The sequence below is a fragment of the Oncorhynchus tshawytscha genome, unplaced genomic scaffold, assembly GCF_018296145.1.
Source record: "Oncorhynchus tshawytscha isolate Ot180627B unplaced genomic scaffold, Otsh_v2.0 Un_contig_2795_pilon_pilon, whole genome shotgun sequence".
NCBI lineage: Eukaryota > Metazoa > Chordata > Actinopteri > Salmoniformes > Salmonidae > Oncorhynchus > Oncorhynchus tshawytscha.
The window spans coordinates 122,274-145,862 of NW_024609578.1; the positions used below are offsets into that span (position 1 = coordinate 122,274).

Below are 23,589 nucleotides of genomic sequence, written 5' to 3' on the forward strand. Positions count from 1 at the left end.
CATTGAGTTTGCGGATGTTGAAGGAGGAGTCGATCCAGTCCTCGTTTCTTTTCCCACACAGCTTTCGAGCACTTGACGCTTCTCTGCAACTCTTCTCAAATTACAATCCCAACAAGATTCCACATCTCAATGCAACTTCTGTTCTTAAAGCAGAATCAATCAACCCTCCACTCAGCTTGTTATTAAGACAATTAGCTAGTTAATGTTTTTCCTCAAACCCTTCTGAGTGGGCTACTTTTCGACAGGTTTTTTGGGCAGAGTGCCCGGAAGAAAAATGTCCAATGGGAAAGATGCACCTGCTGCTGCGAAGTAAGTTTCAACGTCGGGACAGCTTGGCCTACTGCACTGAACTTTCTTTATATATTATATATATATATATATATATATCTTGGTGGTTCGGTTTATATGTTAGTTATTCAACATCAATTTAATTCATGTAAATACGCAGGTTTGTTTTATATATTGTCAGTACAAGTACTTACTGATCAAGTGACATTGTTACATTACTTTATTCAGAAGTTATTTAAGATATTTAAAAAGTTATTTTCCTCTTTACATTGTTGTGTTGACATTGAGATGGACAGGGTCAAGATGGTAGTTTTAACAATATTTTGTGAGGGTTTATTTGATAGATGTATTTTGGATGGAGTACATCTGATTCATGACTATTAAAAAAATTCAACAACAGACCAACCAATGCATTAATAGCTGAAGATATCTTATTTATTTTAAATGACTCTCTCCTCCTTTCTAACTTATTCCTGTCAAGGAAGTGTAGTTTCAGTTTAGTGCTTGTTTATTTCATGTTTCCACATATTACTCCTCACATATGTTGACAAGCTCTTTGTGTTTGGGGGCGAAATCCACTGTAGTGTTGTTATCTTGAAGTCGTACAAGAAGGCAGGTTTCCTTAGATCATCTTGCAGCTTATTTCTAAGAGTTCTGACTCTAAATAAATGCATACATTTGAGAATTTTGACAGGACTAGCTTGGCCAAAAGGATATTCTTACATTTTCTTTTTACTGTACATCAGAGAGCTTCAGATCCATCCGTGCCAGGTTTTAATGTTATGTGCAAAAGTACAAGGAAATGCATTTCTTGCAAGCTCTAAACCCAACAATGCAGTAATGAAGGTAAGAGACACTGAGAAGTGTGTGAACACTGCTGTGAACAGATGGGTGCATGTGTATTGACACGGTTGCAGGCAACTTACCTTACCTATGGGCCTTAGAGTCCCTCCATTACCTATTTTCTTTCTCTCTCAGGAAGAGAGACAATACTAAAGCTGATACTTACTGTCATGTAACCATTGTAGTGTGTGTGTGCACAGCTCCTCACAGATGACCCTGCAGGTGTGCCTTGAGGAGTGTATGGAGGCCCTGGACCTCTTCCTCAACAACCACTTCAGTGAGAGCCTGGACAAACTGCGGCCACGGTAACAGTGCCACTCTCTCTGGACTAAAGTGGGCTTCAAACTCTCCATTGGCCAATTAGCATGTACAGGGTGTCTTGGGGTATATTTGTGCAGCCTTTAGCCTTTTGTCGTTGAGTGGTGTGTAACTTAGTGCAGCATCATCACCGTTGAGGTGTGATGTACAGTGGTATTGTGGTGTAGTACAGTGAAGTGTCACACTTCCTGCTACCCAAAGCATTAGGCCTCGTCACTTCTCCAGGATATGGAGTGTTTACTGAAGCTGACGCCCAGGGCTCAACGGGCAGAACAGAGGCCCTGGAAAATAAACACCATACTGCTAGAGTGAAATAAGAAAATAATTAGGTGTCTGTTAACTACTCTGTCTTTTCTCATTATCAATAGGTGAAGCCATATATTGGAAGAAAGGCACATTTTCTTTTCGAAAGGAAATTCAAATGTTCGCTGGACAATAAATACTTGCTGTTTTCTGATTGTCAGTGAGGTGTGTATGATGATGTTGTGTGTTGCATTGAAGGGTGAAAGAGAGCATGTACCATGCTCTGATCTACGCCACTGTGCTGGAGATGCAGGCTATGATGACCTTCCAGCAGGATGACATCGTCAATGCAGGCAACACCATGAAGAGTGCCCAGGAGGTCTGCCAGAGGTGAGGATGCTACTATACATGGACACTCATCTGTTTCATGTCCTCTTTAACACATTAGTTCATATTATAGACACAAGCAACGTCCAGAAAAGGGAAATAGAGGGAAATCCTGGAATACTCTGATAGTTGGTCTGGCCTCTAACAGTGAGGCCTAATATGCCCATAGCTATTAGTCTCCTGTCCATCAGCCATAACCTGCAGGCAAATGAGAGCATTTACATGGCAACCAGGTCTCTTTGCGCCCCGGCTGGAATTTGCCTGTGTTTGCATGGCCAGAGCAGCTCTATTGATGGCCTACAGCAGTGGTATTCAACTCTTACCCTACGAGGTCAGGAGCCTGCTGGTTTTCTGTTCTACCTGAGAATGAATTGCCAGGTATAAATCAGTCCCTGATTTAGATGGGAACAATAAAAACAAGCACTGGAATTGGCTTCGAAGTCCAGAGGTGAGTTTGAGGTGCCTACAGCACAGGTGTCAAACTCATTCCACTTTGCTGAGTGGCTGCGGGTTTTCGCGTCTCCCTTGTACTTAATTGATGAATTAAGGTCACTAAATAGTAAGGAACTCCCCACACCTGGTTGTCTAGGGCTTAATTGAAAGTAAAAACCTACAGACACTACGCCCTCCATGGAATGAATGACACCCCTGGCCTACAGCAAGCAAGGACACTTGAGATTGCTGGAGGTGGTCGAAAGGCTGTCGTGTGTTATTATAATGTTCCACATTAATGCCCATGTGATTAACATGAGAAACATGCATTGTTCAATGAGATGTAATTGTTTTAGTCTTACGCTCATAGTTGGTCTCATTTCTTCTTAGGTTTCGACGAAAGTCCCCTAGTAATATCAGTAAATCACCTGGAGAGCATCTAACTGAAGGTAAGAGTGCTTTTATAATTGGGCATCTCAGGCTATTATTATGGCAGATTTCAAATAGCCACTGACCGGGTGTGTGTGGGTTTGCAGAGCAGCTCCAAGCTCTCCATGCTGATGCGTGTTATGCTGAATGCTTGCTCCAAAGGGCTGCTCTCACCTTCCTACAGGTAAGACGGGTCCTCCTGTCCTCAACTATAAATCTTACTGATCCTGGTTAATGACACTGCTGATGTTTAGCATTAATGCACAGGTAAATGCCAAAATAAAGGAAACACTTGAGTAAATGAGGGATACAATGTATATTGAAAGCAAGTGCTTCCACACAGGTGTGGTTTTCTGAGTAAGTTAAGCAATTAACATCCCATCATGCTTAGGATAATGTATAAAAAGGCCTAGTTGCCCATTAGAAGAGATCAGTTACTTTGAAAGAGGGGTCTCAAGGGAGCATAAGGGCTTTAAAGTGGGTGCATGTGTATGTCTGTCTCTCGATCATCAGATCTCAACCCCATAGCTTTTTCCACCACCATCAACAAAACACCAAATGATGTGATTTCTAGTGGAAGAATGGTGTTTCATCCCTCCAATAGAGTTCCAGACACTTGTAGAATATATGCCAAGGAGCATTGAAGCTGTTCTGGTGGCCCTATTGTGTTTCCTTGATTTTGACCGTTACCTGTATGTATGATAACTGTATCCAACTGATTAGCTATCGGTCGATGAAACACATTGTGGTTGTTTGCCTTCCTGCTTCTTGGTGTTTTGCGTCTGTGTGCATAGTTTTTAAAGAGCAATCCAACAGGTTTCCCCTGTCCTCTCATTTATTTTCCCTCTTCCTCAAGGATGAGAACATGGTGAGTTTTATCAAAGGAGGAATCAAAGTACGCAACAGTTATCTGATTTACAAGTAAGTTTGCAGGAGAAAGGGCAGAAATGGTTCTCACATTAAACAGGTTCACACAGTGTGATTGTGAATCAACAGGTGGAATCAATAATTCTGTTTACCAAATTTTGAACTGCTATTACAATAAAACTGTGCTCAGATGTTATAACAGTAATGGCAATTTTCTCTGGTAAGTGTCTGTCGTTATCAGTCATTTAGATGTGTTTTTATTGTGTAATAATCAGGCATTATTACAGCCTATAATATAATCATGTTAGACTATGAATGACATAATTGCCTTTTATGACACAGGGAGCTGCACACCTTCCTACAGTCTAACAGCTCTCTCCAAGGACCCAACCACATTCACTTAGAGGGAGGAGTGTCTTTTGGGATCGGAGCATTCAACTTGGTATGTCCCACAAGCATCCCCGTATTCCATTAATGGTCCATTTGTTAGATAATTGTGTGTTTTAGCACGTGTCAGTCAGACCTTATGCTGTATCACAGGATTCTGTACTGTCTTCCAGACTCTTTCCATGTTTCCACCTCGGTTACTCAAAGTTTTAGAGTTTGCTGGCTTCTCTGGAGACAAGGTATAGTTGCTCATTCTAACTCATGTCTAGAAAGTGATTGGTTTACAGCAGGGCTGCCAAACCCTGTTTCTGGAGAGCTAGCCTGCTGTAGTTAATTAACATGATTCACCTTAACAAGCAGGTCATTATTATAGTCCGGTTTGCTAGATGCTCTACATGACAGCAGCTCTAAAGGAACAGCGTTGGGCAGCCCTGCTTTACAGGTTGTCTCGGTCTCCCCCCTCTCAGTATATATTGTATGTTATTGTGTGCAGGAGTATGGTCTGTCCCAGCTGAATGATGGTGCCACTACAAACAACCTGCGCTCCATGCTGTGTGCCCTGCTGTTGCTCTGTTACTACACCTTCCTCACCTTCATACTCGGTACTCTTCACAACCAGGAAGTGAATGGAGATCACAACTGACTTGACACAATTACATACACACGTGTGAAAGAGTGAGAGATAAAGAACGAGAGAGTAGACTGTGTTTGAGTTTCTGGTTTTGTCCATACATCGTATTCAGTTCTTTATCACTCTACAGGGACCGGTGAGGGGGATGTGGCTGATGCTGAGAAGCTGCTGAAGCCTTTCCGGCTCCGCTACCCACAGGTGAGTGACACTCCTCCCCAGGCTCTCACCCAGCCCAAAGCAAACTCAACTCTGTATGGAACCACAATGCGTACTGATACCAGGAGACTCCTGGGCAAACACAATCTAAAGTAATAGTTTTGTAATGTGGGTAAGTAATGCACTGACCAAGAGAGAAGTCATTTAGTCAGAGGGGATGCTTGAGCTACCATTGTGTAAGTATGTCATTTTACAAGTGCTAGCCACCGCCAAAGTATTATTATATGGTGTTATCAGAGAATGTTTACATTTCTCTCCACTTCCCTTCAGGGGGCCATATTTCTCTTCTTTGCAGGCAGGGCTGAGGCAATTAAGGGGAACATCGATGAGGTGAGCCTCAAACTACCCATCTATGTTATACTATTTGTTATCTGTCTGTTTTTCCAGTCATATTTAGCAGTGGTGTTTGTATTGATAGGCCTAGAGTGAGATCAGTGTGTGCCTGTGGTTTGCTGGTGGGGTGTACTGTAATGATGATATGTCACCAGGCGGTGGTGCTGTTTGAGGATGGCTGCAAAGCTCAGCAGCAGTGGAAGCAGTTTCACCACATGTGCTACTGGGAGCTAATGTGGTGCTTCACCTACAAGTGCGTGTGGCGGATGGCCTACTTTTACGCTGACCTACTGAGCAATGAGAGCCGCTGGTCCAAGGCAAGAGAGTGTGCTGTAGTGTTGAGTACAGCCTACAGCCTAATTTAAGATGACACAAAACCACTTGAGCAGACACTCTTAATTGAATTCAGTCAATTTGACCTACCCGCAAAGTGTATGGCTTTTAAAGCCAATGCAGTATTTTTATCCCCACAACAGACTTAACATTATTAAACTCTACAGTCGTGGCCATAAGTTGAGAATTACAAATATTATTTTCCAAAGTTTGCTGCTTCAGTGTCTTCAGATTTTTTTGTCAGATGTTACTATGGAATACTGAAGTATAATTACAAGCATTTCATAAGTGTCAAAGGCTTTTATTGACAATTACATGAAGTTGATACAAAGAGTCCATATTTGCAGTGTTGACCCTTCTTTTTCAAGACCTCTGTAATCCGCCCTGGCATGCTGTCAATTAACATATGGGTCACATCCTGACTGATGGCAGCCCATTCTTGCATAATCAATGCTTGGAGTTTGTCAGAATTTGTTTTTTTTTGTTTGTTCACCCGCCTCTTGTGGATTGACCACAAGTTCTCAATGGGATTAAGGTCTGAGGAGATTCCTGGCCATGGACCAAAAATATCGATGTTTTGTTCCCCGAGCCACTTAGTTATCACTTTTGCCTTATGTCAAGGTGCTCCATCATGCTGGAAAAGGTATTGTTCGTCACCAAACTGTTCCTGGATGGTTGGGAGAAGTTGCTCTCGGAGGATGTGTTGGCCATCTTAGGCAAAATTGTGAGAGCCCACTCCCTTGGTTGAGAAGCAACCCCACACATGAATGGTCTCAGGATGCTTTACTGTTGGCATGACACAGGACTGATGGTAGCGCTCACCTTGTCTTCTCCGGACAAACTTTTTTCCGTATGCCCCAAACAATCAGAAAGGGGATTCATCAGAGAAAATGACTTTACCCCAGTTTTCAGCAGTCCAATCCCTGTACCTTTTGCAGAATATCAGTCTGTCCCTGATGTTTTTCCTGTTTTTCCTGGAGAGAAGTGGCTTCTTTGCTGCCCTTCTTGACACCAGGCCATCTTCAAAGTCTTTGCCTCACTGTGCGTGCAGATGCACTCACACCTGCCTGCTGCCATTCCTGAGCAAACTCTATACTGGTGGTGCCCCGATCCTGCAGCTGAATCAACTTTAGGAGACGGTCCTGGCGCTTGCTGGACTTTCTTGGGCGCCCTGAAGCCATTTCACAACAATTGAACCGCTCTCCTTGAAGTTCTTGAGGATTCGATAAATGGTTGATTTAGGTGAAATCTTATTGGCAGCAATATCCTTGCCTGTGAAGCCCTTTTTGTGCAAAGCAATGATGACGGCACGTGTTTCCTTGCAGGTAACCATGATTGACAGAGGAAGAACACTGATTCTAAGCACCACCCTCCTTTTGAAGCTTCCAGTCTGTTATTTGAACTCAAGCAGCATGAGATCTCCAGCCTTGTCCTCGTCAACACTCACACCTGTGTTAATGAGAGAATCATTGACATGTCAGCTGGTCCTTTTGTGGCAGGGCTGAAATGCAGTGGAAATGTTTTTTGGGGATTCAGTTAATTTGCTTGGGAAGAGGGACTTTGCAATTAATTGCAATTCATCTGATCACTCTTCATAACGTTCTGGAGTATATGCAAATTGCCATCATACAAACTGAGGCAGCAGACTTTGAAAATGTAATATTGGTGTCATTCTCAACTTTTTGCCATGACTGTACTTACTGTATGACTGAGTCCTGACTGAATAAGGGAATAAGGCTTGTCTTTCCTTCAGGCTATGTATGTGTACATGAAGGCTGCTTACCTGAGCATGCTTGCTCCGGGGGAGGCTAGGCCTTTTGGGGAAGATGAGGTGGAGCTTTTCAGGTAAACACATGCTCATCACAACAAAAACATAACTTGAAATTCCCCAGTACCATTTCATTGTGATCACTCCTCTTTCCTGGCCCCTTCTTATTCTGTCTTTGCCCGCTCTCTTAGACGAGTGTCCACCTTCAAGCAAAAGATAGCAGGGAAGTCTCCACCCACAGAGAAGTTTGCCATTCGCAAGGCTAGACGTTACAAAGCTAGCTGCCCAGTGAGGCTCCCAGTACCTGTGCTGGTGAGACCCCACAAACACACATACGCAAAGCTGCATAAAGACATGCACAAATCTGTTGCTAAAATGGGTCACTTGTATTTGTGGTTCTGACAGTATTATCTCTTGCTACACTGTGCTGTAGGAGATGATGTACATGTGGAACGGCTTCTCCATGATCAGCAAGCGGCCAGAGCTGACCGAGGGCATGCTGCAAACACTGGTGGAGGCAGAGCGCACCCTGCTGGAATCTCCCGGTATTGCAACATGTCTGGGGCTAACCAGTTTCAGGCAGTCAGACTGAACTGGGCCAAACCAGCCTGCTTGCCTAAGCTGGTCATGAAGCAATAACCACTCTTATAATATCACCAAATGAGAATGGATGCATTCTGCTTGAACCTGTGTTGATGAGTAATTTTGAATGCATGGTTTTATCATCTGTGTTTTGTTTTGGAAGTGAATGAGTATTCAATGGATGACCGCTGTGTGATCTACCTACTGAAGGGGCTGTGTCTGAAGAACCAGCGACACATTCAGGCTGCAGAGGAATGCTTCAACAAGGTGTACAACAGGTGATGTAGGGAATCTGGTGTTGTATAACATAATGGTAAATACATGCCGACACATGCATAACATGTTTGCTGAGAGGTTATAAAATTTGTTTATTGGTTTATTCGGATCCCTATTAGCCGTTGCCAAAACAGCAGCTATTCTTCCTTAGGTCCAGAGTGTCACTTTTTTAAACAAGCTCATCCATGCCAAAAGGAAATATTTTCATGTTATTTAATCAAACAATATGTTCTTTGTTTGATTAAACCACACCAATGTTTTATCCATAGCAAGTTGAACAATGCAGTGTTATGAAGGAGGGTAGGACTTCATAGCAGTGAAATGCACTCTGAATAATGTCTAGAGATGTGTTTTTAGAACAGTCAGTGATATATGAACATGTTCAGTGTAAACAACTAAGAGGTTGATGATATGGCCATCTGTTCTCTAACCTCCAGTGAGAAGAAGATCAGGTTTGACCATTACCTAGTGCCCAACGCTCTGCTGGAGCTCAGTGTGGTCTACATAGACACGGGCCGCAAGGAGGAGGCCATCAAACTACTGGTGAAAGCCAAGTGAGTCATCTCTTACTGGTTGTTCCAATACAGCCTGCAAGCTGTAGCAGGCTTACATTCCAGCTCGACATGAAAACACCTTATTAAACTAATGAAGATTGTTGATTGGTTAGTTGAAAAATAATGGCACCGGAGGAGATGGCTGCTGTTTTTATGGGCTACTAACCAATTATTTGTAACTTATTTTGTACATAATGTTTTTCCCACGTCTCTTATGACCTAAAAAGAGCTTCTGGATTTCAGAACAGAGATTACTCACCTCGAACTGGACAAAAATGTTTTTTCTTTAACGAGTATTGCAGATACAGGGGACGCCTCTACCATCTGTCCTATTTGCCAATGCGCAATCATTGCAGAATAAACTGGAGGAGCTCCGTTCAAGACTATCCTACCAAAGGGGGAAAAACGATCTTATGTTTCACTGAGTCGTGGCTGAACGACGACATGGATAATATACAGTTGGCTGGTTTTTCCGTGCACTGGCAAAACGGAACAGCTGCCTCCAGTAAGACAAGGTGTGCCAGTCTTGTCTATTTGTCAATAACAGCTGGTGCACAAAATCAAATAAAGGAAGTCTCTACGTTTTGCCTGCCTGAGGTAGAGTATCTCATGATAGGCTGTAGACCACACTATTTACCAAGAGTTTATCTATATTTTTCGTAGCTGTCTATTTACCACCACAAACCGATGCTGGCACTAAGTCCTCACTCAATGAGCTGTATAAAGCCATAAGCAAACAAGAAAATGCTCATCCAGAGGCAGTTCTTCTAGTGGCCTGGGACTTTAATGGTGGGAAACGTAAATCTTTTTTACCTAATTTCTACCAGCATGTTACATGTGCCACGAGGGGAGGGGGGGACTCTAGGCCATCTTTACTCCACACACAGAGACGTGTACAAAGCTCTCCCCCGCCCTCCATTTGGCAAATCTAACCATAATTATATCCTCCTGATTCCTGCTTACAAGCAAAAACTAAAGCAGGAAGTACCAGTGACTCACTCAATACGGAAGTAGTCAGATGACACCGATGCTAAGCTACAGGACTGTTTTGCTAGCACAGCCTGGAATATGTTTTGGGTTTCTTCCAATGGCATTGAGTACACCACATCAGTCATTGGCTTCATCAATAAGTGCATCGAAGCCTTCCCCATAGTGACCGCAACCAGAAGCCATGGATTACAGGCAACATCTGCACTGAGCTAAAGGGTAGAGCTCCCGCTTTCAAGGAGCGGGACTCTAACCCGGACGCTTATAAGAAATACCGCTATGCCCTCTGAACCATCAAACAGGCAAAGCGTAAATACAGGACTAAGATTGAATCCCGTAGCACTCACGTCTGTAGCCATGAAGAGCTTTGAAAGGCTGGTCATGGCTCACATCAACACCATCATCCCAGAAACCCTAGACCGACTCCAATTTGCATACCGCCTCATCAGATCCACAGATGACGCAATCTCTATTGCACTCAGAGTGCAATAGAGATTGGACAAAAGGAACACCTACTTGACAATGCTGTTCATTGACTACAGCTCAGTGTTCCACACCATAGTGCCCTCAAAGCTCATCACTAAGCTAAGGACCCTGGGACTAAACACCTCCCTCTGCAACTGGATCCTGGACGTCATGACGGGCCTCCCTCAGGTCGTAAGGGTTGGCAACAACACATCTGCCATGCTGATCCTCAACACGGGGGGCCCCTCAGGGGTGCATGCTCAGTCCCCTCCTGTACTCCCTGTTCACCCACAACTGCATGGCCAAGCACAAGTCCAACACCATTAAGTGTGCACACAACGGTGTTAGGCCTGATCACCAACAACGATGAGACAGCCTATAGAAAGGAGGTCAGAGACCTGGAAGTGTGGTGCCAGGAAAACCTCAACAAGACAAAGGAGATGATCGTGGACTACAGGAAAAGGGCCAAGCACGCCCCCATTCTCATCAACGGGGCTGTAGTGGAGCAGGTTGAGCTTCAAGTGCCTTGGTGTCCACATCCAACAAACTATCATGGTCCAAACACACCAAGACCGTCGTGGCGAGAGGGCACGACAATGCCTATTCCCCCTCAGGAGACTGAAAAGATTTGGCATGGGTCCTCAGATCCTTAAAGTTCTACAGCTGCACCATCGAGAGCATCCCGACTGGTATGGCAACTGCTCTGCTTCCGAACCGCAAGGCACTAGACTAGAGGGTAGTGCGTATGGCCCAATACATCACTGGGGCCAAGCTTCCTGCCATTCAGGACCTCTATACTAGGCAGTGTCAGAAGAAGGCCCTAAAAATGGCCAAATAATCCAGCCACCCTAGTCAACCTGTTCTCTGCTACTGCACGGCAAGTGGTACCGGAGCGCCAAGTCTAGGTGAAAAAGGCTTCTGAACAGCTTCTACCCCCAAGCCATAAGACTGCTGAACAGCTAATAAAATGGCTACCCAGACAATTTGCATTGACTATTTGCTGCTCACTGTTTATCTATGCACAGTCACTTTAGCCCTACCTACATGTACATATTATCTCAACTAACCTGTACCCCTCACATTGACTTGGTACCGGTACCCCCTGTATATAGCATTATTTTATTGTTGCTCTTATTTTTTTAACTTTAGTTTATTTTGTAAATATTTTCTTAACCAACAATGAAGTTAACTCTTATTTTTAAGTGCTTGTGACAAATAAAATTTTATTTGAATTGGTTGTATTGAGGCTAGACTGGAACAAAATCCTGCACACAATTTTGCTCTACAGGACCAGGATTGGTGACTGCTGCAAGATAGTGAGCTCAAAGTATTGGGAGTGACTTTTTGTTTTGGCTCTGTACTCCGGCACTTTGGATTTTAAATTATACAATGACGATGAGGTTAAAGTGCAGACTGTCAGCTGACAGTCTGTACTTCAACCTGTATCATTTCAAATCCAAAGTGCCGGAGTACTGAGCCAAAACATGTCACTGTCCCAATACCTTTGGAGCTTTGGGTGTACACATACACAATGTTACCAAGTCTTACTCATGATTCCTATCCACTTTGTTCTGTTCCCTCAGAACTAACTACAAGGAGTACTCCATGGAGTCACGCACCCAGTTCAGGATCCATGCTGCTCTCTCCAAACTCAAGGCTGACACTAGTGACCAAGATGAAATCACACCACTCTAGTATAACAGGTGTCATTGTGCTGAGCAAGCACTGGACTTGCTTCCCCTGCCATGTGTAGATGTTCCGGGAAGACTTGCTCTCTTTTACATCCTCAGCCACTTTGATCACTGCCTCCAAATGTTACTTGCTTTGTGGTGAAAGTCTCCATCCTTCATGGATGGTGATCTTTCCCTGATTTAAAACACTTGAGTTTTGAATGGGAGTTGGTAGAAGTTGCCTCTACCTGCTGGTTCAAGATCAGAGGCATTTTATCCACCTATTGCGTGAACACCCTGATCCTATATCTGCGGTTAGGTTCAGCTTCTATCTTCAGTGTTTGAATGTGTGGTACTTATATCACTGTACTGGTTACCCAGAACAGTAGATGGGGAGGCAGTTGCTCAAAACAATTTGAATATGGTATATCCACATTTTTTGTGGGGAAAAACATGTTGAAATGAATGTAAGTTGTGAGGTAGAGTTTTGCTTTTAACTTCTCCAAATGTGATTACTGTAAGCATTTTGACAAAAGCACCCATTTAGTGATAATTGAGTTAGACATACGACTACATAACGTATGACATTGCTTTGATCCAAGTTATTTTAACAATGTATTAACATTTATGTATTAGTAGATGTAGAAGAAGCTTAATAATCAATAGGTCATGCTACATTTGAAGTCAGAAGTGTACATACACCTTAGTCAAATATATTTAAACTCAGTTTTTCACAATTCCTGACATTTAATCCTAGTAAAAATTCCATGTCTTAGGTAAGTTAGGATCACCACTTCATTTTACGAATGTGAAATGTCAGAATAATAGTAGAGAATGATTTCAGCTTTTATTTCTTTCATCACATTCCCAGAGGGTCAGAAGTTTACATATACTCAATTAGTATTTGGTAGCATTGCCTTTAAATTTTAAAACTTGGGTCAAATGTTTTGGACAGCCTTTCACAAGCTTCCCACAATAAGTTGTGTGAATTTTGGCCCATTCCTCCTGACAGAGTTGGTGTAACTGAGTCAGGATTGTTGGCCTCCTTGCTCGCACATGCTTTTTCAGTTCTGCCCACAAATTTTCTATAGGATTGAGGTCAGGGCTTTGTGATGGCCACTCCAATACCTTGACTTTGTTGTCCTTAAGCCATTTTGCCACAACATTGGAAGTATGATTGGGGTCATTGTCCATTTGGAAGACCCATTTGCGACCAAGCTTTTAACTTCCTGACTGATGTCTTGCTGTTGCATCAATATATCCACATAATTTTACTTCCTCATGATGCCATCCATTTTGCCACCCCCGTGCTTCACAGTTGGGATGGTGTTTTTCTGCTTGCAAGCCTCCCCCTTTTTCCTCCAAACATAACGACTGTCATTATGGCCAAACAGTTGTATTTTTGTTTCATCAGACCAGAGGACATTTCTCCAAAAAGTATGATCTTTGTCCCCATGTGCATTTGCAAACCGTAGTCTGGCTTTTTTATGGAGGTTTTAGAGCAGTGGCTTCTTCCTTGCTGAGCGGCCATTCAGGTTATGTCGATATAGGACTCATTTTACTGTGGCTATAGAAACCTTTTACCTGTTTCCTCCAGCATCTTCACAAGGTCCTTTGCTGTTCTGGGATTGATTTGCACTTTTTTGCATCAAAGTACATACATCTCTAGGAGACAGAACGCGTCTCCTTCCTGAGCGGTATGACGGCTGTGTGGTCCCATGGTGTTTATACTTGCGTACTGTTGGTACAGATGAATATGGTACATTCAGGTGTTTGGAAATTGCTCCCAAGGATGAAGCAGACTTGTAGAGGTCTACAATTTCTGATTTTTGATTTTCCCATGATGTCAAGCAAAGAGGCACTGAGTTTGAAGGTAGTCCTTGAAATAGATCCACAGGTACACCTCCAATTGACTCAAATGATGTCAATTAGCCTGTCAGAAGCTTCTAAAGCAATGACATTTTCTGGAATTTTCCAAGCTGTTTAAAGGCACAGTCAACTTTGTATGTAGACTTCTGACAAACTGGAATTGTGATAGTGAATTATAATTGAAATAATCTGTCTTTAAACAATTGTTGGAAAAATTACTTATGCACAAAGTAGATGTCCTAACCAACTTGCCAAAACGACAGTTTGTTACAAGAAATGTGTGTAGTGGTTGAAACACTTAGGTTGGAGTCATTTAACTAGTTTATGTACACTTCAGACTTCAACTGTATGTTGTCCCTGCTGCAATGTACAGAGGAAAGTAGTCAGTTGAAATAAGTTTAACCTCACTAACCTCTGATATTCATTACTTCAAATAAAGTTTAGACTGTCACTCAAGACCTTGTACAAAGACAGGTGTGGTTAAAAGATTTGAAAAACATAAATATGTCCATTTGCTACAAGCCCTTTTTATTATATTTTACTGGAGCATATCTCAGTCGAGTGTAACCCGTCCATATTGGTTTATAAATGACAAACTGATTAAGAGGTGACATACAGAAAGATTTATGACTAGTGTACAAAACATTATGAACACCTGCTCTTTGCCTGACAGACTGACTGCGCGCTATGATCCCTTATTGAAAAACAAAGAATCACAATCTTGACTAACAGTCTGTCCTCACAGATTAAGGGAAGCTGTATGTCACATTTGACTAGCAGTCCTCTGTGGATCGCTTATAGTTGCAGGGGTGGCGGGCCACATCGTTCTGTGTGTACCAGTTGTAGAAGTATTCTGCATGGTTGATCCCTGGAGGTAGAATGACAGGAGTAGGGGTGGTGTTGTGCCTTGTTAACTGCTGCAAAAAGCTATACTCTGTGGGGTTCCGAGCAGAGGCCAGGGTTCCTTGCAGGTTGTTGCAATGAAACTGCATGGTGCCACTCAAGTTCACAAAGAGGATACAGTTTCTGATGGCTGAACCAGCCATCAGGGCAGTTCACAGACGTGGTCTACGGTTGTGAGACCAGTTGGACAAACTGACAAATTCTCTAAAATGACATTGTAGTATGGTGGTTTGCTAACCCAATGCCATCCTTCTGTAACCATAACCTAACTTTAACCAATTTCAATCCCTGTGTCTTTGAATCTGACTGTTTTATGTTAATCATATCTCATACACTGAACAAAAATATAAATGCATCATGTAAAGTGTTGGTTTCATGAGCCAAAGTCAAAGATATACCTTTTCCATACACACAAAAAGCTTATTTTTGTGGATTTTGTTTTTACATACCTGTTAGCGAGCCTTTCTCCTTTGCCAAGATAATCCATCTGACAGGTGTGGCATATCAATAATCTGATTCAACAGCATGATCATTACACAGGTGCACCTTGTGCTAGGGACAATAAAAGGCCACTCTAAAATGTGCTAAGATTTGTCCCACAATGCAATGCCACTGTTTCAAGTTGAGGGAGAATGCAATTGGCATGCTGACTGTAGGAATGTCCACCAGAGCTGTTGTCAGATAATTGAATGTTAATTTCTCTACCATAAGATGCCTACAATGTCGTTTTAGAGAATTTGTCAGTTTGTCCAACTGGTCTCACAACCGTAGACCACGTCTGTGAACTGCCCTGATGGCTGGTTCAGCCATCAGAAACTGTATCCTCTTTGTGAACTTGAGTGGCACCATGCAGTTTCATTGCAACAACCTGCAAGGAACCCTGGCCTCTGCTCGGAACCCCACAGAGTATAGCTTTTTGCAGCAGTTAACAAGGCACAACACCACCCCTACTCCTGTCATTCTACCTCCAGGGATCAACCATGCAGAATACTTCTACAACTGGTACACACAGAACGATGTGGCCCGCCACCCCTGCAACTATAAGCGATCCACAGAGGACTGCTAGTCAAATGTGACATACAGCTTCCCTTAATCTGTGAGGACAGACTGTTAGTCAAGATTGTGATTCTTTGTTTTTCCTGCTGTCTATGGATAAGAAAAGTTTGCCAAATGGCTAAATGTGGTGGGATTTTGCCTGTTTTTAATATTGTGGAATTGTTTTCCAATAATAAACATGTTAATATCACAAAATCATTCTTCCTATACTAGCTACTAGTCTATAACTCAGTAAAAAGTCAGTAAAGTATGATCAGTCAGTAAATCATGTCAGTCAGTAAAGTATGATAGACAGACCTAGTTCTAGTGCGTTTTATTCATTATAGCAGCCAAACTCAAAACACAGTTGACAACAATACATTTACAAAGTTGGCTATAATAGTCATATTTACAAAGTCAGTGCCTCAAGACGAGGAATCAGCCGAGGACGCAGCAGGAGGGACATGGCTCTGTTCTTCTTTTAGTCTACGTTTCATCAGCTTCCTTTTCTTCTTCTCCTCCTTTTCGATTTCACTGACCATCTCCAGGAACTTGGGGCTTCGGGGGTCCATAGCATAGCCAAAGCGTTCTCTGGCCTCGGCTAGCAGCCTTTCACGACGGGCCTTCTCATCTTTCAACTTCTGTTTCGCCTCCCGTTTTTCCTTCCTCCAGTCAGCCACCATCTTAGGCATCTTGGCCATATTGGCTGCAACCAGTTTCTCTCTGCAAAAGAAGATTGGAGGGTGTGTTCGCCAAGTATCAGGTCATCATAAAAGCTACTATAAAAAAGGTATGGTTAGAGAGCTTTATCCACCGGTCAAGGAAATGCTGTACTTGCACAACACTATCAAAGAACAATATGAATTGGAACCAAAGCCTATCAGACTGTTGAGCATATTTATGTTATACATACATACATACATGAGGCCTCTCATTGAGAGATGTCATGCCCATGTAACTAGTTGCCTTGAGTCATATAGGCAAATGTCATGCAGTAACTACCATTCTCAATTTCTCTCAATGTTATCTAGTATAGCTACGATCTAGTATAGCACGTTGCGTCGAAACAAACATGTCATTTGACAGGTCCTAAAAAGATAGCTAGTATTAGCATGGCTGTTTACCTCGCGAGACGTTTCGCATTGGCTTCCTTCGTTTTCGCCTCGACGTTCTTCAGCATCACCTGGAGCGGAGGGTTCCATTCCCTCTCCTCTGCTATCATCTCCTCGAGCTGGGCATGGCTGGGCCACAGCTTTGCAGGGTCGATTCCCGACGAAGAGCCATACCGCCCGAATAGCTTGCGGTCATACTTCGCTGTCTTCTGCCATTCCGGAGTTTTCTCGCTTTCCCTATCTGGTATGTATGGATCTTTCAAATTTAATTTCAGTGGTTTAGGGTTATAATTTGCTATCTGATGTAGAAGCCCGCAGTGTGAGCTGGCAGGATTATACGATTTTAAGGGTGAAACCCTTCGAATAGCCCAGCTAAATATTGCTGTCCTCCTACACAACATGGAGGTTGCCATTTTTTTGTGGCAAAGTTCGGAGGACCCTCGTTGCGTCACATTTGATTGCTCATAGCTGACTACAACATCGCCTGTCCTTTATTGTTGCCATCATCATAAGCAAGAGGATCATGTAGATTATCAACTCTTAGGCTATAGGCCCAGTCCGTGTTATAATTAAAACAAATATTATTGTGTTGCCAAATTTTTATCCATAGCATATAATGAAGTTTAGGTCAAAATGGCCTTCATTTTGAAAAGTTGTACTGTATGCTACAGAATGTCGGCTGTATCCAATCAGTCTTATCAGTGGACGTCATGCTGGAAAAGGTAACACTAGTTTAAGAGCTCATGTGCATATGAAATAGAGCTATGCTCAATAACTGACTTATTTGTTTTCTTATGAAGTTAAATTCTGCCACAGACCTAAATTATGATGATCATCTCAACATCGCTCATGAGTCCACCATCATACGCTCTTGCAAGCCACGTTTAGCTTGAAAACTATTTTTCAATGGGTTTGAGTTTCAAATGTATAAATTAATCTGGGGAAAATGTCTTTTCAAGATCCAAGTGGGGCCTGGAACCAGCAGTGGGCTGGTGGGCAACAGAGCCAAAACCAGAACCAGGAGAGAAGTATAAACTCTAACACCTTTTTTTGAACATTAGGAATGCTATATGGGGAATTATCCAGAAAACACACTTTGAAAGAAAGGTTCTTTGTTTCAACTTCTCCCCGCTTTCCTCTTTTAGCAGCTCCCTCCCACAACTCTTTTATTTTAGATTTATTTTCAAGAAGAGGAGATAGAACAAAGGGGGGGATCTTGAGTGCAGCACTTACTGAGACAGATGTCACCGCTTTTGTGTTGCGGGATCTGCTCAAAACATCATCATTAAAGATGTAGGGTTCCCATGGCAGGAGGAGGAGGGGTGAAGGTGGGGGTGGGTATGATAGAGGCTTAATTTGCTTAGGAACAATCCAGTGCCAAGCTCAGGGCTTTAGGGATCAAATCAATGTCAGTCACTGGCAAATAGGCTTGTTAGCCGTTAGAATATAAGGGATGGCATGGCAAGCACATTGCCTTGGTCTATTTCTGACTGAGGGATATATAGATAAAGATTGAACAAAATTAAGTAGGACATCATAAGATAAACCAATCTAGTTATCACAAAATATATAAAAATGATCTGAGGATCTGTAAATAGATAACAAAATATGAACTGACTAACATGAACCCAAACTCATTTTCTATGCAGGGACCTTCACTTCTAGAGTCTGTGTGGACAAGATGAGTTGAGTTGGAAAGGAGAGAAAATAACTGAACCACATTAGTGGACAAGCACCTCCTGCCTGCTGGTGGAAAGATATTGAGGTAAGTGATGGTGTGGATGAGGATAATGTACATGGTATCTACTGGGGAGTGTTGGCAGAGGATGGGAAAAACAGGAGGCCCTGGCACCAAACATGACTTCCCATGGAGATTAGAGATGGAGATGCATAAGGTTTGATTCAGTGTTTGCCAACCCCAGTGAGTGCAGCTATAGAGGACATTCATATTGCCTTTTGATTAAATATTAAAATGTCTCCACTCTCTTATAAACACATGTAAAATGAATGTTTAAATTGCATGAGTGTCACTGTACCCTTCCTCATTCCTGTGACCCCTGCTACACTGCGCTCATTTAACTTATAATTATGTCTTGTGAGTTCTCACATGGTGTACAGATGTACATTAAGTTTGGTCACTTCAGCAGGATGCCAGGATAAACATTTACCTCCACCTACTAGTACACACACACACACACACACACACACTCACAAAGTCCAGTGGCAGTCAGTGACGTTTAAGAGGAGGGAGGACACTTTTTTTCTTGAGCATGGACTTACCATAAGAGCAGTGTCAACTCACCATCAGTACGACCAAGAATATGACTTTCGCGAAGCGGATCCTGTGTTCTGCCTTTCACCCAGGACAACGGAATGGATCCCAGCTGGCGACCCAAAAAAACGACTTCGTAAAAGGGGGAAACGGAGCGGTCTTCTCGTCAGACTCCGGAGACGGGCACATCGTGCACCACTCCCTAGCATTCTTCTCGCCAATGTCCAGTCTCTTGACAACAAGGTTGATGAAATCCAAGCAAGGGTAGCATTCCAGAGGGACATCAGAGACTGTAACGTTCTTTGCTTCACGGAAACATGGCTCACTGGAGAGATGCTATCGGAGTCGGTGCAGCCAACTGGTTTCTCCACGCATCGCGCAGACAGAAACAAACATCTTTCTGGTAAGAAGAGGGGCGGGGGCGTATGCTTCATGGTTAACGTGACGTGGTGTGATCATAACAGCATACAGGTACTCAAGTCCTTCTGTTCACCTGATTTAGAATTCCTCACAATCAAATGTCGACCGCATTATCTATCAAGGGAATTTTCTTAGATTATAATCACAGCCGTATATATTCCCCCCCAAGCAGACACATCGATGGCTCTGAACGAACTTTATTTGACTCTTTGCAAACTGGAATCCATTTATCCGGAGGCTGCATTCATTGTAGCTGGGGATTTTAACAAGGCTAATCTGAAAACAAGACTCCCTAAATTCTATCAGCATATCGATTGCGCAACCAGGGCTGGAAAAACCTTGGATCACTGCTATTCTAACTTCCGTGACGCATATAAGGCCCTGCCCCGCCCTCCTTTCGGAAAAGCTGACCACGACTCCATTTTGTTAATCCCTGCCTACAGACAGAAACTAAAACAAGAAGCTCCCGCGCTGAGGTCTGTTCAACGCTGGTCCGACCAATCTGATTCCACACTCCAAGACTGCTTCCATCACGTGGACTGGGATATGTTTGGTATTGCGTCAGACAACAACATTGACGAATACGCTGATTCGGTGAGCGAGTTCATTAGAACGTGCGTTGAAGATGTCGTTCCCATAGCAACGATTAAAACATTCCCAAACCAGAAACCGTGGATTGATGGCAGCATTCGCGTGAAACTGAAAGCTCGAACCACTGCTTTTAATCAGGGCAAGGTGACAGGAAACATGACCGAATACAAACAGTGTAACTATTCCCTCCGCAAGGCAATCAAACAAGCTAAGCGTCAGTATAGAGACAAAGTAGAATCTCAATTCAACGGCTCAGACACAAGAGGTATGTGGCAGGGTCTACAGTCAATCACGGATTACAAAAAGAAAACCAGCCCAGTCACGGACCAGGATGTCTTGCTCCCAGGCAGACTAAATAACTTTTTTGCCCGCTTTGAGGACAATGCAGTGCCACTGACACGGCCCGCAACTAAAACATGCGGACTCTCCTTCACTGCAGCCGACGTGAGGAAAACATTTAAACGTGTCAACCCTCGCAAGGCTGCAGGCCCAGACGGCATCCCCAGCCGCGCCCTCAGAGCATGCGCAGACCAGCTGGCTGGTGTGTTTACGGACATATTCAATCAATCCCTATCCCAGTCTGTTGTTCCCACATGCTTCAAGAGGGTCACCAGTGTTCCTGTTCCCAAGAAAGCTAAGGTAACTGAGCTAAACGACTACCGCCCCGTAGCACTCACTTCCGTCATCATGAAGTGCTTTGAGAGACTAGTCAAGGACCATATCACCTCCACTCTACCTGACACCCTAGACCCACTCCAATTTGCTTACCGCCCAAATAGGTCCACAGACGATGCAATCTCAACCACACTGCACACTGCCCAAACCCATCTGGACAAGAGGAATACCTATGTGAGAATGCTGGGTCTCTGGGTCTCGACCCCGCCCTGTGCAACTGGGTACTGGACTTCCTGACGGGCCGCCCCCAGGTGGTGAGGGTAGGCAACAACATTTCCACCCGGCTGATCCTCAACACTGGGGCCCCACAAGGGTGCGTTCTGAGCCCTCTCCTGTACTCCCTGTTCACCCACGACTGCGTGGCCACGCACGCCTCCAACTCAATCATCAAGTTTGCGGACGACACAACAGTGGTAGGCTTGATTACCAACAACGACGAGACTGCCTACAGGGAGGAGGTGAGGGCCCTCTGAGTGTGGTGTCAGGAAAATAACCTCACACTCAACGTCAACAAAACTAAGGAGATGATTGTGGACTTCAGGAAACAGCAGAGGGAACACCCCCCTATCCACATTGATGGAACAGTAGTGGAGAGGGTAGTAAGTTTTAAGTTCCTCGGCGTACACATCACAGACAAACTGAATTGGTCCACCCACACAGACAGCATCGTGAAGAAGGTGCAGCAGCGCCTCTTCAACCTCAGGAGGCTGAAGTAATTCGGCTTGTCACCAAAAGCACTCACAAACTTCTACAGATGCACAATCGAGAGCATCCTGTCGGGCTGTATCACCGCCTGGTACGGCAACTGCTCCGCCCACAACCATAAGGCTGTGAGAGTAGTGAGGGTAGTGAGGTCTGCACAACGCATCACCGGGGGCAAACTACCTGCCCTCCAGGACACCTACACCACCCGATGTTACAGGAAGGCCATAAAGATCATCAAGGACAACAACCACCCGAGCCACTGCCTGTTCACCCCGCTATCATCCAGAAGGCGAGGTCAGTACAGGTGCATCAAAGCTGGGACCGAGAGACTGAAAAACAGCTTCTATCTCAAGGCCATCAGCCACCACTAACATTGAGTGGCTGCTGCCAACACACTGACTCAACTCCAGCCACTTTAATAATGGGAATTGATGGGAAATGATGTAAAATATATCACTAGCCACTTTAAACAATGCTACCTAATATAATGTTTACATACCCTACATTATTCATCTCATATGTATATACTGTACTCTATATCATCTACTGCATCTTTATGTAATACATGTATCACTAGCCACTTTAACTCTGCCACTTTGTTTACATACTCATCTCATATGTATATACTGCACTCAATACCATCTACTGTATCTTGCCTATGCCGCTCTGTACCATCACTCACTCATATCTTTATGTACATATTCTTTATCCCCTTACACTTGTGTCTATAAGGTAGTAGTTTTGGAATTGTTAGCTAGATTACTTGTTGGTTATTACTGCATTGTCGGAACTAGAAGCACAAGCATTTCGCTACACTCGCATTAACATCTGCTAACCATGTGTTTGTGACAAATAAAATTTGATTAGATTTATTTCTATTACAGCATATTGGATGACTGTCATATTCACCCAGTTCAATGTAACAGTGATAGGTTTAGGCTACTACATGATACTCAAATTTTCCCTTTAACCATCATGTGGTTGCTACAACCTAGCCTATGAATGAACGTTTACAATGTAGGTGAGCACAGGTCAACATTTTTTTTTTAGGTGACAGACAGTGACACTTGCACAGACTGAGACACGTTCAATGCCACCTTACACACTCTTGCCTGCGTATAGCTCATATAGGATGTAATCATTAGTTCCAACGGTAGGACATCAAAATGTGTCACGGGTGGGCAGCCTAGTTTCTTTATTTCTATGTTTTCTGTTGCTTTGGTTTGGCCGGGTGTGGTTCTCAATCAGAGGCAGCTGTCTATCGTTGTCTCTGATTGAGAATCATACTTAGGTAGCTTTTTCACACCTGTGTTTTGTGGGTAGTTGTTTTCTGTTTAGTTTGGTTACCTTACAGAACTGGTCGTTTCTCTCTTTGTTATGTTTGTTCAAAGTGTTCTGATTTAAATAAAAAATCATGAACATGTACCACGCTGAGCTTTGGTCCACTCCTCATTCTTCATCAGACGAGCGTTACAAAATGGCACAAATGGATAGAGCTACTGTGCTTCTAGCTCTTAGGAAACTTTGCAATATATATATTTTTTTGTGTGTTATTTCTTAAAAAAATTTGCCCAGATTTTTGTTATTACATACAGCCGGGAAGAACTTTTGGATATCAGAGCGATGGTAACTCACCAGCATTACCAGCATTACAACCAGGAATATGACTTTCCTGAATCGGATCCTTTGTTCGTAATTGAACTGATTCAAGAGACTGACCCAAAACACAGCTGGTGGAGGAGAGGTAGTGGACTTATAGTCCGACTTAGGAGACACGCACACCACCCACCGCTTCCGAGTATATTACTCGCTGATGTTCAGTCTCTGGATAATAAAGTTGACGAGCTCAGGGCGAGGATTTCCTTCCAGAGAGACATCAGGTATTGTAACACTCTGTTTCACGGAAACATGGCTCTCTCGGGATATACTATCTGAGTCCGTACTGCCAGTTGGGTTCTCGCGCAGACGGGAATAAATATCTCTCTGGAAAGAAGTATG

The 23,589-nt window shown here is 43.4% G+C and overlaps 2 protein-coding genes across 4 annotated transcripts; one reads left to right on the plus strand and one right to left on the minus strand.

Annotated features, from left to right (window-relative positions):
- The first annotated feature begins 10 nt into the window (after positions 1–10).
- On the plus strand, positions 11–12,796 carry LOC112214448 (tetratricopeptide repeat protein 39A). Of its 3 annotated transcripts, none has more exons than XR_006082423.1 (18): positions 11–309; positions 1,317–1,436; positions 1,951–2,082; positions 2,902–2,960; positions 3,048–3,124; positions 3,797–3,861; positions 4,150–4,249; positions 4,368–4,433; positions 4,688–4,796; positions 4,956–5,023; positions 5,312–5,371; positions 5,530–5,691; positions 7,461–7,552; positions 7,667–7,787; positions 7,909–8,020; positions 8,268–8,335; positions 8,771–8,887; positions 11,923–11,941. XR_006082423.1 is itself a non-coding variant. In XM_024373186.2 (18 exons), the coding sequence occupies exons 1-18, from the start codon at positions 275–277 to the stop codon at positions 12,032–12,034; spliced, it is 1,722 nt and encodes a 573-aa protein (XP_024228954.1). In that variant the 5' UTR covers positions 18–274; the 3' UTR covers positions 12,035–12,796. The 3 variants fall into 3 exon arrangements, 2 of the variants coding, with proteins under 2 accessions (XP_024228954.1, XP_024228955.1); XM_024373186.2 differs by having other exon boundaries at positions 18–309; positions 8,221–8,335; positions 11,923–12,796; XM_024373187.2 differs by having other exon boundaries at positions 19–309; positions 1,332–1,436; positions 8,221–8,335; positions 11,923–12,795.
- A 3,339-nt stretch (positions 12,797–16,135) lies between these two features.
- Positions 16,136–17,377, minus strand: gadd45gip1 (growth arrest and DNA-damage-inducible, gamma interacting protein 1). The gene is made up of 2 exons (XM_024373972.2): positions 16,941–17,377; positions 16,136–16,539 (listed from the first exon to the last, which is right to left on the minus strand). The coding sequence occupies exons 1-2, from the start codon at positions 17,339–17,341 to the stop codon at positions 16,242–16,244; spliced, it is 699 nt and encodes a 232-aa protein (XP_024229740.1). The 5' UTR covers positions 17,342–17,377; the 3' UTR covers positions 16,136–16,241.
- Between the last annotated feature and the right edge of the window lie 6,212 nt (positions 17,378–23,589).